A 16,433-nucleotide genomic window follows, 5' to 3' on the forward strand; every position below is an offset into this window, starting at 1 on the left:
ATTTAAGAAGGGAAAGTGAAGTCACGTTTCTTTTTGTCTACAGTGATTTTTAAATAAAACTAGCTCTTGGATGGGAGTGGGAAGGAAGTAGAAGCAAAGACTTTCTTATTTATTTTTGTTTTCTTGCTGTACTTCATTCCCCTAACCTGTGCTTCCATTGTAGATTTTTTTCTTTTTTTTTATTTATTAGTACCTCTCAATCTTAGTAGATCTTGTTAAGAGTAATGGAAATACTTTTAAATTTGTCTTTTTTATAGCTTGATGAGGGCAGCTCACTTACGTAGCAGTAACCTTGTTTCAGTAGAGCTGTTTAAAATAGTGATCGAGTGAAAGATGTGACTATTACAATGCATGTAGTGGATGTGCATCAGAAAAAGATCAGTTAATCTGTTGTTTATGCTTTAATGTTTTCAGAAATTGCTCAACTGTTTTGCATTCTTCAAATCTGTATGTTTTCACTTGACCTCAGATTTATAGGTTATAGCAAAACTATTATGTAACAGGGTTTTGTAGATGACAGTGGCAAATTAGTCACCTTTCTATCTTTTAGTATTTATTCAGACCCTATTGCCATAGTAACTGAGCTCTTCATAATTGTTAATGTATTAATCCTCAGAACATCCCCGTGAGGTAGAGAAGTATTCCTGGTTCACCCATGAGAAACTGAATCCTAGGGAAAATGAGTGATTTATCTGTAACCCTGCAAGCCAGTAGTAGCAGAGAGAGCTTCGTTCCTGCTCGGTAGAATAGTGCCCTCCTCATTGAACTGTCTTTTCTCTGCCCAGCTTTCTGAAATGAATGAATTCTGGTGAAATTGGCTGCAGCCATCTGGAAGGTGCTCATTTGCATATAAGATCTCTGTGGCTGTCATTAATCAGCACATCAGGATTAATGAACTCTGAAGATACCAAGAAAAAGGAATGTATGGGCTGCTACTGTGTATTCTCAGTGGACCGAGAGAGATTTTTCTTCCTGTTTATCCTAATACCAGAAATTGGCTAGTTTTGGCTCTACTAATACTAATTCAATTAGCAATACGTGGCTCATATTTCTGTGCTGATTGAGCAGTTTGTAGTAGTTCTACATTTAAAGGTTGACTTTGACCGTTGAAACTTCTTAAGTTTGCCTTTGAATTTTTTTGTATTCAGAATGCTCTGGTATTTTTTGTTTTGTTTGCTTTTATTTTTTTATTTCTTTTTTAATTTATTTTTAGACAGAACATACTTCACGAACAGAAAGGAAAAGACGTGATTCATTCGGGATGTTTGACGGTTATGATAGTTGTAGTGAGGACACCAGCAGCAGCTCCAGTTCAGATGAGAGTGAAGAAGAGGTTGCTCCTTTGCCATCCAGTCTCCCAATCATAAAGAACAATGGACAGGTCTATACTTATCCAGATGGTAAATCTGGCATGGGTAAGTAAGTGGAGCGTGAGTACCAAGACTTTGTTTTTCAACCTATGCTGTGATTTCTGAGGGTCCAGTCCCAAGTGTTTGCTGCCCTTGAAATTTGACCGAAATAGCTGAAGGGGAGTGGATTGTTTGGGTTTTACAAAACTGTAATAAGATAGAATTTGAATCTTGCTGTCAGGAAAGAAATAGTTTATGAACGTTTCCCCACTTTTAATATGTGTTGTGTATAATATTCACACAAGTATGTGTTCTCATGCACATTGTTTTCATGCTTTGAGCTCTTCTGTAAGTGTCATTCTGTTCTCTTACACTTGGAAGTATACCTACCCTTTATCTTGTTCATATATACAATATATAAAAATATTTCTTCCAATACTAGGAAAACTTCATTACCACTGCTGGATAAAGCCTGCCAGTGTGTCCCTGTTCACTATTACCTAGCTATGAACTGCAGTTTACAAGAAAAATAAAAGGACAGGGAGGAGGGGAAAGATTGCTTTTGCCAATGGGGAAAAATATTTTGGACAAGATTATTAGTGGTTAGCAGAGATTTCTCCGGGTAGAATTTTGGATTTGGTAGAAATGGATCAGTTTGGTGCCACCTACAGGACCTTTGTAATGCTGTCTTTGTTCTGAATTTTTACTGTGGCTTTTTTTTACACCCCTAACATTTTGTTCTTTCTGCCCTCTGATTAGCTACATGCGAGATGTGTGGAATGGTTGGTGTCCGTGACGCTTTTTACTCTAAAACGAAACGCTTCTGCAGTGTATCGTGTTCCAGAAGCTATTCATCGAACTCCAAGAAGGCCAGCATTCTGGCCAGACTTCAGGTAGCGGTACAGACACCATTTTCTTTATATACTTATTATAGTCTGTCTTTGTAAAATGTGTACGCTTGTAAAACTTGCATGATGTTTTTAAAACAACCAAGTCAAGTTTCTAAACACAGTAAAATTGTCACATAAATGATTTCTAAGGCGAAATTCAAAACCATATCAATAATGAGCAAATTGCTTTGCTCAGCAGAGCAAATTACACAGAATATTGACTCCTTATTGCATTTCTGCTGCAGTGGCCCACTTTTATTTGCAAGAAAAATATAATGTAATCAACAATTAGTCTATATACGTAGTGATTTGAAAATCCATGAGTCTCATCCCTAAGATACTTTCAGGCTTTAGAGAGAATAAAGGTTTGTTTAGCACTGTTGTGTTTGCTTTTGAGGATTTTCTTAACTTCACAGTCTTACAAAACGGGGTTTAAACTGTTCACTTAAAATATTAATCAAATAATCAGGAAAACATTTCTGTAACATTGAATAAAAGAACTGGACATGTCGAGAAATATTATATCCTATCTCATGCTCATTGCATATGCAACAAAGGTCAAGAAACTGTGCATTGATATAAATTAAATTTAAAAATTCTTCCTTCTAACCTGCTTTCCAAAGATATCTTTTTTTTTTTTTTTTTTTTTTTTTTTCCAGGTAAAACAATGAGTATATATGTTCTTCAAATTGGAATACTAGTACAAACGTAATCTTTTAGTTCTTTTGCTGTTGGTGTTTGAATGTCATTAATATTATATGTAGTTTTGTGTACTTGGTCAACTTCCATACCATGTTGTGAAAAATATGTGATAAATTATTTTTAAAACTTAAGTGTTTTCTTTTTTTTTTTTTTCCCCACAGTGACTTTTTTCAAAATATGCTACAGATCTATGGAAATTTTTGTGTTGGAGTTTGGAAAGGCTTTATTTACTTAGCTTTTTGTTGTTGTTTTAGGGTAAACCTCCAACAAAAAAGGCTAAAGTTCTACAAAAACAACCATTGGTGGCTAAATTAGCAGCATATGCTCAGTACCAAGCAACTTTACAAAACCAGGCAAAGACTAAAGCAGGTAATGGCACATAAACATCTTATATCACTCAGAATTTGTTTTAGCTTTGTTTCATTAGCAGCTTCCTAAATGAAATAACTTTCTCTTAACAGCTGTCCCTGTGGAAGGCTTCAGCTGGGGTAACTACATCAATAGCAATAGCTTTACGGCAGCTCCTGTGACCTGTTTTAAACATGTAAGTATTTTTCAATGCGTTAGTCTTTTGTGTGTGTTTGTATGTATGTGCATGCATGAGAGAGAGAATCCCCGTTAATTCTTGCATTTGTTTTTGCAAAACATGCATATCCAAACTTGTTTCCAAGCCTTGGAGTGTGCAACCTGTAAACTGTATGAGTATGACCACTTTTTAAGATACATATGTATGTTTCTGTTTGTTTTTTGAATCATTCTGAATGCTCTGTCACACCCATCGTGCATGCTTTCACAAAGAAAAAAATAAAAGGGGTCTTAAACACTTGTGAAATTATTTTTCAAACATTCTGGGCACAAAATCACGCTATAGAGTATCAAACCAACTAGGTTTCATGCAATGCTAGATAATGTTATAAAATACTTCTTATACTGGAGCAAGCCCCAATCTATAGGAACTGATCTTTCCATTACATATTTGGGTTTGATATTTTTTTAATCTTGGTTTTTAGTCATTCTTCCTGTCAGTTGTGCTGCTAGGTACTGTAGAAATAAAGGAAAATTGAGCCTCTTCATAAATCTGAAATGAAAAAGCATACTTTTCTTTGTGTTATAATTATGAAGATTCCAAACAAAAGGTCCTCATTCATTCTTGTCATGACAGAATGTAGCTTGGGGAATTAGGAAAATATTTATCAGCATCTGTCTTTAATGTGTTTGTTGAAATCCATTGATTATATGTTTAAAATACTGCTAGTAGTTTCTAGTGTAAAAGTATCTCTAAGTAAAAACTTTCGCAGTCTCTTTTCTCAGCGTGCTGTTGTGTTTTTTTTTTTTTATGTCAGAAGCTAGTGTTTCAGCTTCTTACACAAGTTTTATTTTGCCTGAGATTATCTGCTGAAAATTTCAGTCAAAATAAACATTTTGTTTCACAGAAGCCCTTCATAAGGGAGAAGAGAGACACATTTTCTGGCCAGTTCTGGAATTCATGCTGAGCCCTGTCAATTCATAAATCAGTAGGAGTTGAGGGCTCTTGGCAGTTGGCACTTTCTGAATAGTACCCTTTATGCTTAGAGGCCTTAACTTCTGCCCAGAACAGAGCCTTGTATTAGTATAGATTCATGAATTTGTATCAAATTCCATGTGCTTAAGCAAGCGTGTTTGCCCTTTCCTTTCACAATTATGTATGTGTTGTAACAAGTAATTTCATAACTACATATCAAAAGGTGTTGTTTGATGATGTGACCTGTGCAATTATAACAGCAAATGCTTCATGCTTAATTAGGATACATCTACAATAGTGATACATTGGTAAATTAAGCTGTAACATTCCATATTAAAAGGAGTCAGAACTTCCTTTCTTACTGCTTCATTCATTGACCTGAATAGTACGCCAGTAATGTGAACAGGTACAATACTAATGTTCAGAATGGTGTTTCTTTACTCCCTACTTTTTCCTTTTTTGTAGAAGTAAAATGCAACTGCTGCAGTCTCATTTGAAACTTCTACTTTTTTGGTGGATGTTATTTAGCTTTGGAATAGTGTGATTTACATTTACTCTTACTGTAGTTATTTCTATGAAAAGCATATTTATTATACCAGTCAAAATCCAAAAACACATCTTTTCTTGTTAGATCCTTCTCTCTCTCTCTCTCTCTCTCTCTCCCGTTCTCTCTGTTGATAATTAAAATAAAAAATATTCCCTTTGTCTGTCTGGAAAGCTTGTTGCTATTTTTTTCAACGTGATAGATTCTTTGATTTGTAAAACTTTGTATTAATTGACGTTTGTTTACAATTTATATTATAGATGGCATGCACGTTTTGTGTGTGTCCACAAGACTGAGTATATCAAGTTTATCCTGTCCAAGATAAAGGTGTAGAATTGACACTACAGTAAAATAATGACGCATCTGCCCCTAAGTTTATTATTAGATGAATTGTGTACCTGATTATTTATCTGCTTGGATATTTAATAGGGAACATTGGGATCAATGTTAAAGAAAACTTAAGCAAAATCCCATGTCTTACTCCCTTATTCATTTGTTTATTCGTTTCATAACCCAGTGTACTTCAGTATTTCAGGTCTGGTGTAATTTTCCCAGATTTGCCATTTTCTTGTATAATGTGGGGAGTTATTTATTCTTCCATTTATCACATTTTAGACACAAAATAATTGAAACTCTCTTCATTGCTTTTTCTGTATGAGAGGAATTAACTTCAGAGGCTTTTTTGATGCCCTTTATGTGGCTTTTGCACTTCCTTGTTACCTTCATTCCAGACATCCTGACATTTCAGCCTTGACTAACACTAACGAAATTCACTAGCAATATTACTGCCGTATCTGCTTTCTAGGTCAGTAAACTGAAATAGAGAAGCTGTTTTGTTTGTTAGTTTTTTGTGCAGGAAGACTGTGGCAGAGCCAAAATTACAGTTTGTGCACCTTGCCCCTTTTTTATTTGCTGAATTTTTACTCTATTTTGTTATAATTTAGCAACATACAGTGTGCTCTATTTGCTATCTCCATTGGTAACTTGCATTCTGGTTTCGTGATCTTAAAGTTTCTACTTTTTTTTTATACTTTTGCTTTTGTTAGCTGAAAGTAAATAGTGATTTGAATCATGCATCAGTACTACTTAATGGTGCATTAAGTTGTACATTAACAGTAATTATTCTTTTCCTACTCTGCTGGTGAGACACATACTTTCTGAAGTTAAGTGTTTTATCGGTCTTTATGAAGTATTTTTTACTCTTTGTTTCTTTTGTTACTAAAAAAAAAAATAATTATTATTTGGGAACATTTCCAGGATTTTGCACTAGGTGGCAGTGCTTTGCTTCTAGCTTTTAAACCATTGTACACGTTGTCTTCTCTGCATTACCTTTTGTGGGGTTAGAGTTTACACATGGTAGCAGCATTGTATCCTTATGCTTCAGGAACTGGTAGCATTTCTTTGACATGAAAATCCTGATTCCAGCTTCAAATCTGAAATCATGGCAGTATTGATGCCATCCAAAACCTTTAGAAGCAAATAATTTAACCTATGAGCTCTTTGTTCAGCTAAGCATGTGGGGATACTGAGCGCTCAGGCATTGCTTTCAAACCCTGTCAAACAGGACCTTCCTGATTGCAACTTACCTTGCAGAAAAGGCAGCTGCAGCTCACAGATAAACCCTCCCAGGTCATCTCCCGGAGCAGGAAGCGATGAAGCAGATCTTCCTTGTTTGGGAGTAACGTGAAGCGGATCTCTTCGTCATGAGTCTGAAAGGTAAATTTGTTCTTACCTGTAAATTATGGTTCTGCTAGTTCTTATTATGCCAATCCAGACTTCAGAGTTACCATTCCAGCCAGCAGATAAATCAAACTTGACACTTACATAGTGCTTTGATTTTTATTTTTCAAAGCATTGTGCGAATGTTAATTAATTGGACAAAGACAGAGAAGACAATAAGGAAGATGGCTGCTATAGCCCTGGTTTATCCAGTCATCCTCCTGTAAGAATATTATGAGTGAAAAAGGAAAAGATGTGCAGTATACGAGGTATACTGTAAACTGTCACTTCAGGGCAGTAATGTTATCTGGCTTTTCAGTAATGATGCTACACAGGATGGCTTCCTTCTAAAGGGTGAGCCACATGGATTGGTGTAGGAGAACTAGCAGAACCAATATTTTCACAGACAAGGACAAATTTAACTTTCTGCTATTTCCCTCTATACCAATCCACGTTCTAGAAATAAAAATATTTGTGACATTTCTATTATCGGTTGATGGGAGGAGAAGTGTTTTTCTATACTTTTCCTCTGAATCAACTGAATAGATGAGCAGGCAGTAAAATATTTTTTAATGTAGTGCAGCTGGATTAGGAAATTATTCAGCACTGCTATTTTTGATTGTTTGGACTCATCTGTATCTCTATACAAGGCAACAAGATTTACTAAAATAGGCAATTTGAAAGTTTATTTCCCCATTTCAATTCAAAAAGCTACAAATCTCAATTTAGAGATGATAGTGAATATGCAATAGGACTTGATTAAGAAGCTGCATCTGCATGCTTTGTACATGAAAATAAAGCATCAGCTTGCAAGTTTTCTTTCTGTCTGCCAGATGGCAGAAATGAGCTCTCCAGTCTAGACTGGTGTAGATGGGACATAGCAGAACATGAAGAGACCAGGCTTCAAGAATAAGAAATTTGCATACTTTCTCGGACTAACTTTAATAGGTTAAAACTTGTTTTAAGTTTTGCATGCCTAGCCTCAAATATTTCTACAAGTGAATGGTATCCCCTTTTAAGATAACTTTAGTCTTTAGAGCTACTAGGTGGCCATTGCTGATTGCCAGCAAAATTCCAGTATTGGAATTTCCAATAATTTAGGCAGGATTAATCCAGTTTTCATCTCCTGTGGCTCACAGCCAAAAATCAGTGAAGTTAGAGGCTATTCCCAGTGAGCTGTGAAATTCTCTACATTTGCAAAGAACCTTGACCTTGTAAATGAAACACAGCCTTAGAATACAATACATAACCAGGGGTTCCTTTAACTGTCCCTGTATATGGACATTGTCTGAACTGATCAGAATTTACTTTTGTCAGAATAGATTACATTTGATATACCTGTTGCTTTAAAATAGCCAAAATCTGAATCTTCCCATTCTTAGTGGTCTCTAGCTTAGACTGGCTCAACTTATATTTTGTTACTGTTAACTTTAGCTGAGTAACTTTTAAGGTATTAAATTCTTTAGCACTATGCATTTCTTGTATCTCTGCTGTACCATCTTTGGCTATCTTTCATGATGCTCTGTTCAACAAAACATTCTTCCTGGCAGAGCAAACTAAATGTTGGTTTTTGTTTCCAGTTTCCCAGGTTCCTTAGGAATTCGTCAAGTTTCTATTTCTTTTTGTTATTAACACATTAGCCTAAGCTTTCAGGACAGTGTATGTGTTTCCCTTCATTATTCATTAAAAAGTTAACCTCAGCCTTCTGTTATTTTAATTTATTATTAGAATAATTACTTGCAGATGATATGAAAGCCTGTTCTTGTGAGAGGATCTGAACCAATAGGTGATAAAACCCACTATAATAAAACTTCAGAATAGACTCAAGGAATAACTTGTAAGCATTTTTCATGCACATTACGGATTTACAGAATATAAAGATTTTTCTGTCTGTGGCACAGGTATGAATTTGAAGTGCCATAATTTTCTGCTAATAGAGTTGAAGAGGAGTTACATCGTTCTCACTAAAATCAGTAGGTAGCACCTAGTTGAAACATAATGGAACAAAGCTGACCTCTGAGCATATACAGTGTGTGCTTGTGCTTTACAGGTGTTTAAATTTGGAATCCTAAAGCTGGTAGGAAATACACAGTGATTGTAGTATAGTAGAACTACACATAAGCTTTAGATAAATATCCAAATTAGGTTTTCATAGATTATTTTCTAACCATCTTTGTCTTATGTATATCGATTATCATATTTTATTTGAAAGTTACTCACAAAATACTAATATGACTTAAAAAAAATAGTAATTTTCATGTGCTATAAATAAAGTGGTGAACTGTTCACTTTTCCCCCCTACCTTAAATGTTAGGCACCTATGGGGACATGCTGGGGTGATATCTCAGAAGGAGTACGAGTGGAGGTACCAAACACGGACTGCAGCCTACCTACCAAAGTCTTCTGGATAGCTGGAATTGTAAAATTAGCAGGTGAATATACTTTAATTGAAATACTCAAAATAATTCTGTGAAGGGAGCTGATACTATAGTCAGTAGTCACCTGGTTAGTAGAATATCAGCACTAGTTAGGGTGTCAGTGCTGTATTGCTAGGTTACATGTTATAGCACTATCACTGTCACACTTTCACAGTAGCTTCAAAGAGAATTGAAAGCATCTGTTTTTTATATTGCTGGAATTCACTAAAAGCAGTGCCAGATGAGAGGATAAGCAGTTGTATGATAGCAAGCCTTCTTTTAAAAAAAAAAAAACTTGTTTAAAAGTAAAATTAAAAAATGAGGGTTGTGTAGCTAAAATATAAAAAGCACAGACTGTGGGTAAAGAAACAATTATTTCTCTATATATAATTTCTGAAAGTTTATAGTACAATAATTTTAATTTTATTTAAAATATGGTAACATACAGCAATGTGCCTTAAGAATAATGTTCTAGAAAAAGTTCCAGTCTAGAAAATCCAATGTAATTTATACTGAGTAAAGAAATACTAATATTTTTTTTTTTATATGATTGTTTTATTTCAGGCTACAATGCTCTGCTAAGATATGAAGGCTTTGAAAATGATTCAAGCCTTGACTTCTGGTGCAACGTTTGTGGGTCTGATATCCACCCGGTTGGTTGGTGTGCTACCAGTGGAAAGCCTCTAGTCCCTCCTCGAAGTATGTAAATAGTTGCCTCACTGATTGCTATAATTGAAAAGTCTTTTCTTAATAAATTTGCTTATGGTTCTGATATGCAAGTGTGTGTTTTTTGTTTTTTTTTTTTTTTTTTTACCGTTATAATGATTTCAACAGTTAGAAATAAATCATTAGATCTATTGGAAAAATAAGGATTTGGCTTGCAGTGAAAATGTTTCTTGTGGTAGCCCCTCTGGTACAACGTAGTTTTTAAGTTCAAGGTGAAAGCAGTTAGCTAATCAGTGATGTGAACATGCACTGATTTATATCTATATTTTGTTACTAAATACTTTGCCCTGACATACCCATACATTTAATCTTGGGTAGCATTTATTCTCTAAAGAGGTTTTTGTCATTATTTTCATTCAGGCTTTTTAACAGTCATCTAGGATTTCTTCTTTACATATTCCAGACTATAACATTGTCTCTAACGGACACAATTAAAAATCAGTGGCTTATTTTGTCCCCTTCATTTGCAACAGCCATCCAACACAAATACACAAACTGGAAAGCTTTTCTAGTGAAACGACTTACTGGTGCCAAAACACTTCCTCCTGACTTTTCTCAGAAGGTAAGGCTGATGCAATATCAATGATGTACTGTGAACAAAATTGCAGCACAGAGTGAAGAGCTGAAATATTTTACAATGGCACAGTATCTCCTTTTGTAGTGAAGATGATAAAGTAGTTTCTTCACTTGAAACAGTTTTCCTGGGAATCTTTATTCTTCGTTTACCCCCACACTTGTCAATGTGATGCTGTTGGGAAAACTGTTTCCTCTAACAGAAGTAATTTTCTTTTAGAAATTAGTTAGTCTACTTAATTTTAAAATACACCAATTAAAAAAAAAAAAAAAAAAAAGTGCTAATAAGCTACCCTGTGATATAAGAAAAAATAAATCTGATCTAATTCAGCAATGGTTTTTATTGTGCACTGTTACAAGGAACTAAGCAAAATTAGTTAATATAACACATTTCTAGATGCAAAAAAAGACGCTTTTAATATTTTTCATCTGCTCTAGATTAGATTTCCTGTTTTTAAGTTGTATGGCAGCTGCCTATATGGTATGCTCTAAGTTAACTTAATTATTATGAGATGGTACATAGATTTTAGTAGGAATATATGAAGTATTGTTTTGTTGTCTTAACATTGCATCTAATAACCTCACCCACCTCGTTTTTTTCTGAAGATGTTCATTTGTATTTAAAAATAGGCTCTGTTGGAAGCCAAATTAAGTTGGCAAAGTCTTGAGGCAGGATAACATCTATTTCCATTCTGTTCCTTTCTTTTTGGTATATGATGAAATGTTTGTGAGTGGTCAGTTTTTATTATGTTTGAACATTCTTTTTCATGCCTCATAATAATTTTAATTCTGTGTTTAAAGATGCCAAAGCAAAAGGGTTTTATGTTGTTAAAATTGTTACTCAAGGTAATTTTATTCATTGTTATTAACTGAACAAACTTTCATTAAGTCAAAAGAATTAATTTAACCTTTATGAGAGCTGTGTTAAGGCTGTACTTGATAAAAGTTACACCATTGTAGGATATATTCTAATTAGTCTTGTGAAGATGTTACATTTTGGCAACGAAATACAAGAGAAATCATTCTTGTCACTTCTCCAGGTGGATTAAGAAGTTACTTGAATTAAAGGGAAAATGCTTTGATGTTGTGCTTTAACAGTAGAAGACAGATGACTAAGCTGAAACATTTTTACATAATTTCTTTTTTCCCCTTATTTTAAGGTGTCAGAAAGTATGCAGTATCCGTTCAAAACTTCCATGAGAGTAGAAGTTGTTGACAAAACACACCTTTGTCGAACAAGGGTAGCGGTTGTAGAGAGTGTCATTGGGGGACGGTTAAGATTGGTATATGAAGAAAGTGAAGACAAAACTGATGACTTCTGGTGCCATATGTACAGTCCACTCATTCATCACATTGGTTGGTCTCGAAGTATAGGACATAGATTCAAAAGATCTGGTAAGCCTTTTGGATTTCAGAGGTGTCTTTGGGGGCAGTATTGACTTGGAGAAACCTGACTTAAGCAACACTGCCACTTCATAAAGCTAATAAAACTAGCTTTAGCAATTATCTTTAAAAGTACATATAATGGGGTATAGGGACTTTTAACAATTATACTGTCATTCAAGACTTTCAGCTAAAAGTACAACTAGCATTTTCTACAGTGTTGAAAAAGCCATAATAAGTTTTAGTTGAGTATAGTATATCAATATCTAGAGTTTAGTATATCAATATCTAGAGGGCTTCAGTCTTATGTAGTGGTTAACAAGTTGTCTCTGCAGGAAAACCTTGAGCTGCAGTATTCAAGCACAGTATCGCTTTTCATGCTGATATCTGGAATTGCACTGTCCTGCTCCACTAGTTTCTCTGTGTTTGTCTGTTATACACTACAACGTGAACAAGTATCCTATGGGATATGATTTTTTCCCCACTCAAGTTTAAGGACTATATTTTTTTTTTGAAAGATTTTGTGTTTTAGAAATTTTTGGGAAGGGAAGATAAAACAGTATAATAGATGATACATGGTTAAGACCCTTATTATCTAAAACACAGAAGTGGTTGTAGTTTGAAATATTTAAGGCTTCTAAATTGTAAAAAAAAAGTCTGTTTTTGAATCTTTCCCTGTTGCACTGTGACTGTGTCCCTTGTCTGAAAGAGAATTTCTGTAAAACAGTTCACAAGGCATCCCTTCAGAACAGTTTTAGCACTTAAACTTTTACTGAAACTCATTATAAATAAGAGTAGTTAGAGAAATCAAGAACAGTGCTATTTCCTAAATATAATGTCTCTAGTGGGGTTTCAGGGATTCAGCAGCTGGCAAAAATCAGTTATGTATATAGAATGATTAGACATAATTGTATACAAAATTATATGTAATTACATAAATGTAATTTTCTGTCATAACATAGCTCAGAGAGGTTAACTTGCCTTTTTTTTTTTTTTTTTTTTTTTCCGAAAGCGTCTATGTATTAGTAGCAATTTGGTGATGTAATTGAGCTGTCTTGTGAACATTGGATTTTATTTCCTTTTTCCATAAATGAGGTTGTGTTAGAAGTTTTTCAGGTAGAAGTCAATGAGGAAAGTAGAGAATGTCCCCCAGGTTTTTATGGTGATCTTACCATAAACTGTGGGCCTCCCACACTAATAAGGTGATTGCTTTCTAGTAGTTCACATATTCAGAGAAAAACATACTTTTTGCTCTACTAACAAAACCTCCAATTAACATGTACTCTTATTCCTTGTAGATATTACAAAGAAACAGGATGCACATTTTGATGCACCCGCACACTTATTTATGAAGGTGAGTCTGCTAGCAAGAGCAGTCTTTTCTCTGAGTCAATTGAGGACCTTTAGTTCCTGGTATTTATAAAAATAGACCTGAAACTACTCTGTTTAAGTCCTGGAAATATGCCGAGCAAAATCACTGGTGTTTTTTATTCACACAGTTAACTAATTTGACCTTCTTAACATAAACAGAGGTGACAGTACAAGTATTTTAATCTGTTCTTTTGACTGTGTGTGGTTTTATATTGTTCAAAGATTAGATTATTAGATTTTTGCTTATTAGATTTTTGCTTCTGATGCTGTTATCTGATTTTTTATTTTTTTATTTTTTTATTTTTTTTTTTTTTTTTTTTTTTTTTTTAGGTAAAAGAGGTTGACACAGCTGGAGAATGGTTTAAAGAAGGAATGAAATTGGAAGCTATAGACCCCTTAAACCTTTCAGCAATATGTGTGGCAACTATTAGAAAGGTAAGAAAACAAACGTGTGTATGGGGAAGATGGACAGGAGTCTGTTTTTCATTTACCTTTATTCAGGTTTGAAACAAAGAAAAAATAAATTGTTTATTGAATGCATCCGTTAATTGTTTATATGCAAGTACTATGAAAAGGAATATATTCATGTAACTTTTTCATTTTTGATCTCTGGAAATTCAGCCTTATCTTTAATTTGGATGTAATAGCTTGTGAGATTACTTTCAGGACAGTCTTCTGCTAACTATCTTAAAAATTTCGCAATTCTGTTCCAAAATGAAAAAAAGCCTCATCTTGCTTACTTGCTGAAGGCTACGAAGACACTTCAAGGATGATCTTTTCTTCCTAGCATAGTTGAAAAGGACCCCATACATGCGATATACTTACTAAAAGGGGAAAAAAAAAAATTAAAAAGTAGCTGAGCAGCCTAGCATAACCTTACCAATGACTGTGGTAATTATTTTGAATCTTTTTTTTTTATTAATAGTGTGCAGAATATCCTTACAGGTTAGAGTAAACTGAATTATAAAGCTTTAAAAGTAGAAGTGGTGTTCACAGAGAAATAAACTAGAGCTCAGTGAAAGGAAATATTCATCTCATAACTTTGCAGTTAACAAAGGTACATTTGACAATAGCATACACCATCGTGGAGACAGGTATGATTTTTTTGTTTGTTTTATTATAATTGAATGTTCTTCTAAGTATTTTCATTATTACTCAGTTATTTTTTCACTCTTGAAACATGGCATGCTTTCTTTCTAGCCTTATCACACAGTTAAAGGTATTTAATGTAAAATTTTGTTTTTCTTTACAAAGGTTTTAGCAGATGGCTATCTTATGATTGGGATTGATGGCTCAGAAGCAGCAGATGGGTCTGATTGGTTTTGTTACCATGCCACTTCCCCTTCTATTTTCCCTGTTGGTTTCTGTGAAATTAACATGATTGAACTAACTCCACCCAGAGGTACATATAGCATTCTGACCACATTTTACTTTGAATATTTTTTCAGTGATATTGTATGTGCCATGTGCTTTGTTTCTTAATTCAGTCTACAAAATTCATGTCACTTTTTAGGACTCAAGTCAGAAACAAATACAACAGCGTAACTTCAAAGTAATCTTAAAACAAAGATAAACTTTAGTTTAGAAAAAGTGAAATTGAACATCTGTATAAATCACTGACTAAAATCTCCTTTTGCTGTCATAAATTGAGGGTAGCCACTTGAATAGTATAACCATTAAGTGAATGGGAAGTGTAAATATGCTAGTCACTGAGCAGTTCATAATATGTCATTGTTGGGTTGTCCTGACTGCCAGAGGATTAACGAACATTGTTAAATTATCTCAAGTTTAGGTTAATTGATGACAATGACAGGAGATTTCTAGGAATATGCACAAATTTGATCTTCAGGGAAGTAGCCATTAGAGCTGTATGCTTCATAATCCCTACTGTAAGGAAAAAGCTGTCTGTCCACTAGCATATGTGCCTATAGAAATATCTTACTGCCTTCATCTTTCCATTTTATTGTCTTGCTCTAGCAATTTATAAAGAGGATTGCAATTAGGTGTGTCACAGCAAATGATTTTTATGGATTTTTTCCTTCATTTTCCTTCTTGCAGGCTTCTATTTATATTTACTGAATGATTTTCTAGGTAACTACACACGAAGAAAATAATTTCATATCATTTTCATTACTGCACACTAAAGGGTTCCTTAAGTATTTGTAAATTGCAGTTAGACAGATTTACTGTTTTTCAGTCAGCTCATTTAGTGAATTTATTGCATAGGAATTCATGGGCATGATCACTCCTCAAAAAATGTGCTGCAGGAGTCTCTTACAATAATAATCATTGTTGCATGGGGAAAAAGTGTGTGTATCAATATCAGTTAGTTTAGGAATAAATGCATTAAATGATACAGAATAGAAAACATTCCCTTTTATGATGACCTCCTTTTTACACTTCAAACTTTATTTACACAGTGTGCAAATTGTATTATTTACACCTTACCATACTACTGGTTTTTTGTATTGTGGCAACTTTTTTACCTACATGTATTTTTTCCCTTTTATTGCAGTTTTCCACAACAGTCCTGTATCGTCTGCTGAGAGACGATTTAAAATCACACATGCATTAATCTAAATGTCATTTGAAAGAGGAGTTAGGAGTAAAATACAGACCATAAAATGCATTAATATACTTAAGCATTTTGTTACTGATTTAATAGGATCAAAATGACCAGAGTTTTAGTTCTTATGATGTATATTCCACTCTTGACATTATGAGCTAGAAAAGGGAGTTTCTTAAATCTGACTACTTTAACACGGACCACATGCGTGTGTCTCTGTGTGGTGAGAAGTAAATTAAAGGGCTCATATACAGATATGTTGGTCTAGCCAGAGGAACTGTACATAAATGAGAAAAGTATTAGCACGCAAAAAGTGATATATTACTACCATTACCAATTGCTAGCTATCCAGCTACATCTATTCACGCAGATACCACATGCCTGATGTGAACACCCTTTTTCAAATTACAGTTAGCTATGTGGATAACTTAAATGAGTTGCTATGAAGTTACTGGACTTCTTGTTTGTAAGCTCATTCCTTCCAAACATCTTGATCCCTTGCTGAAATCAGCAGAAGCTGAAGATGCTTAGACACTTCTAAGGCTGAGATTGTATTTTGAGTCGTGAGTGGCAGCTACCTGTTGAGTCTGGCCCTTCAGTACTGAGCTGTGACTCAGTGGGAGCTCTCTACCCACACTCAAATGAGATGAAAGCATTTCCCATAGCTCTCTCCCCATGCTATACCCAATGCA

General features: G+C 34.4%; 1 protein-coding gene across 6 annotated transcripts in view; it reads left to right on the forward strand.

Annotated features, from left to right (window-relative positions):
* MBTD1 (mbt domain containing 1) overlaps positions 1-16,433 on the forward strand; it is a 35,226-nt gene that overhangs the window by 6,104 nt on the left and 12,689 nt on the right. For 4 of the 6 annotated variants that reach the window (XM_084492238.1, XM_084492239.1, XM_084492240.1 and 1 more), the window contains 11 exons: positions 1,214-1,415; positions 2,109-2,248; positions 3,196-3,310; positions 3,403-3,485; positions 9,020-9,137; positions 9,687-9,821; positions 10,322-10,410; positions 11,582-11,816; positions 13,103-13,158; positions 13,506-13,610; positions 14,430-14,577. In XM_084492238.1, coding sequence (XP_084348364.1) covers positions 1,262-1,415; positions 2,109-2,248; positions 3,196-3,310; positions 3,403-3,485; positions 9,020-9,137; positions 9,687-9,821; positions 10,322-10,410; positions 11,582-11,816; positions 13,103-13,158; positions 13,506-13,610; positions 14,430-14,577 — 1,378 coding nt within the window. In that variant the 5' untranslated portion in view covers positions 1,214-1,261. The remainder of the gene's footprint in view (positions 1-1,213; positions 1,416-2,108; positions 2,249-3,195; positions 3,311-3,402; positions 3,486-9,019; positions 9,138-9,686; positions 9,822-10,321; positions 10,411-11,581; positions 11,817-13,102; positions 13,159-13,505; positions 13,611-14,429; positions 14,578-16,433) is intronic. The other 2 variants (XM_084492236.1, XM_084492237.1) reach the window with 2 other exon arrangements.

The sequence above is a fragment of the Aythya ferina genome, assembly GCF_964211825.1.
Source record: "Aythya ferina genome assembly, chromosome: 18".
Lineage (NCBI taxonomy): Eukaryota > Metazoa > Chordata > Aves > Anseriformes > Anatidae > Aythya > Aythya ferina.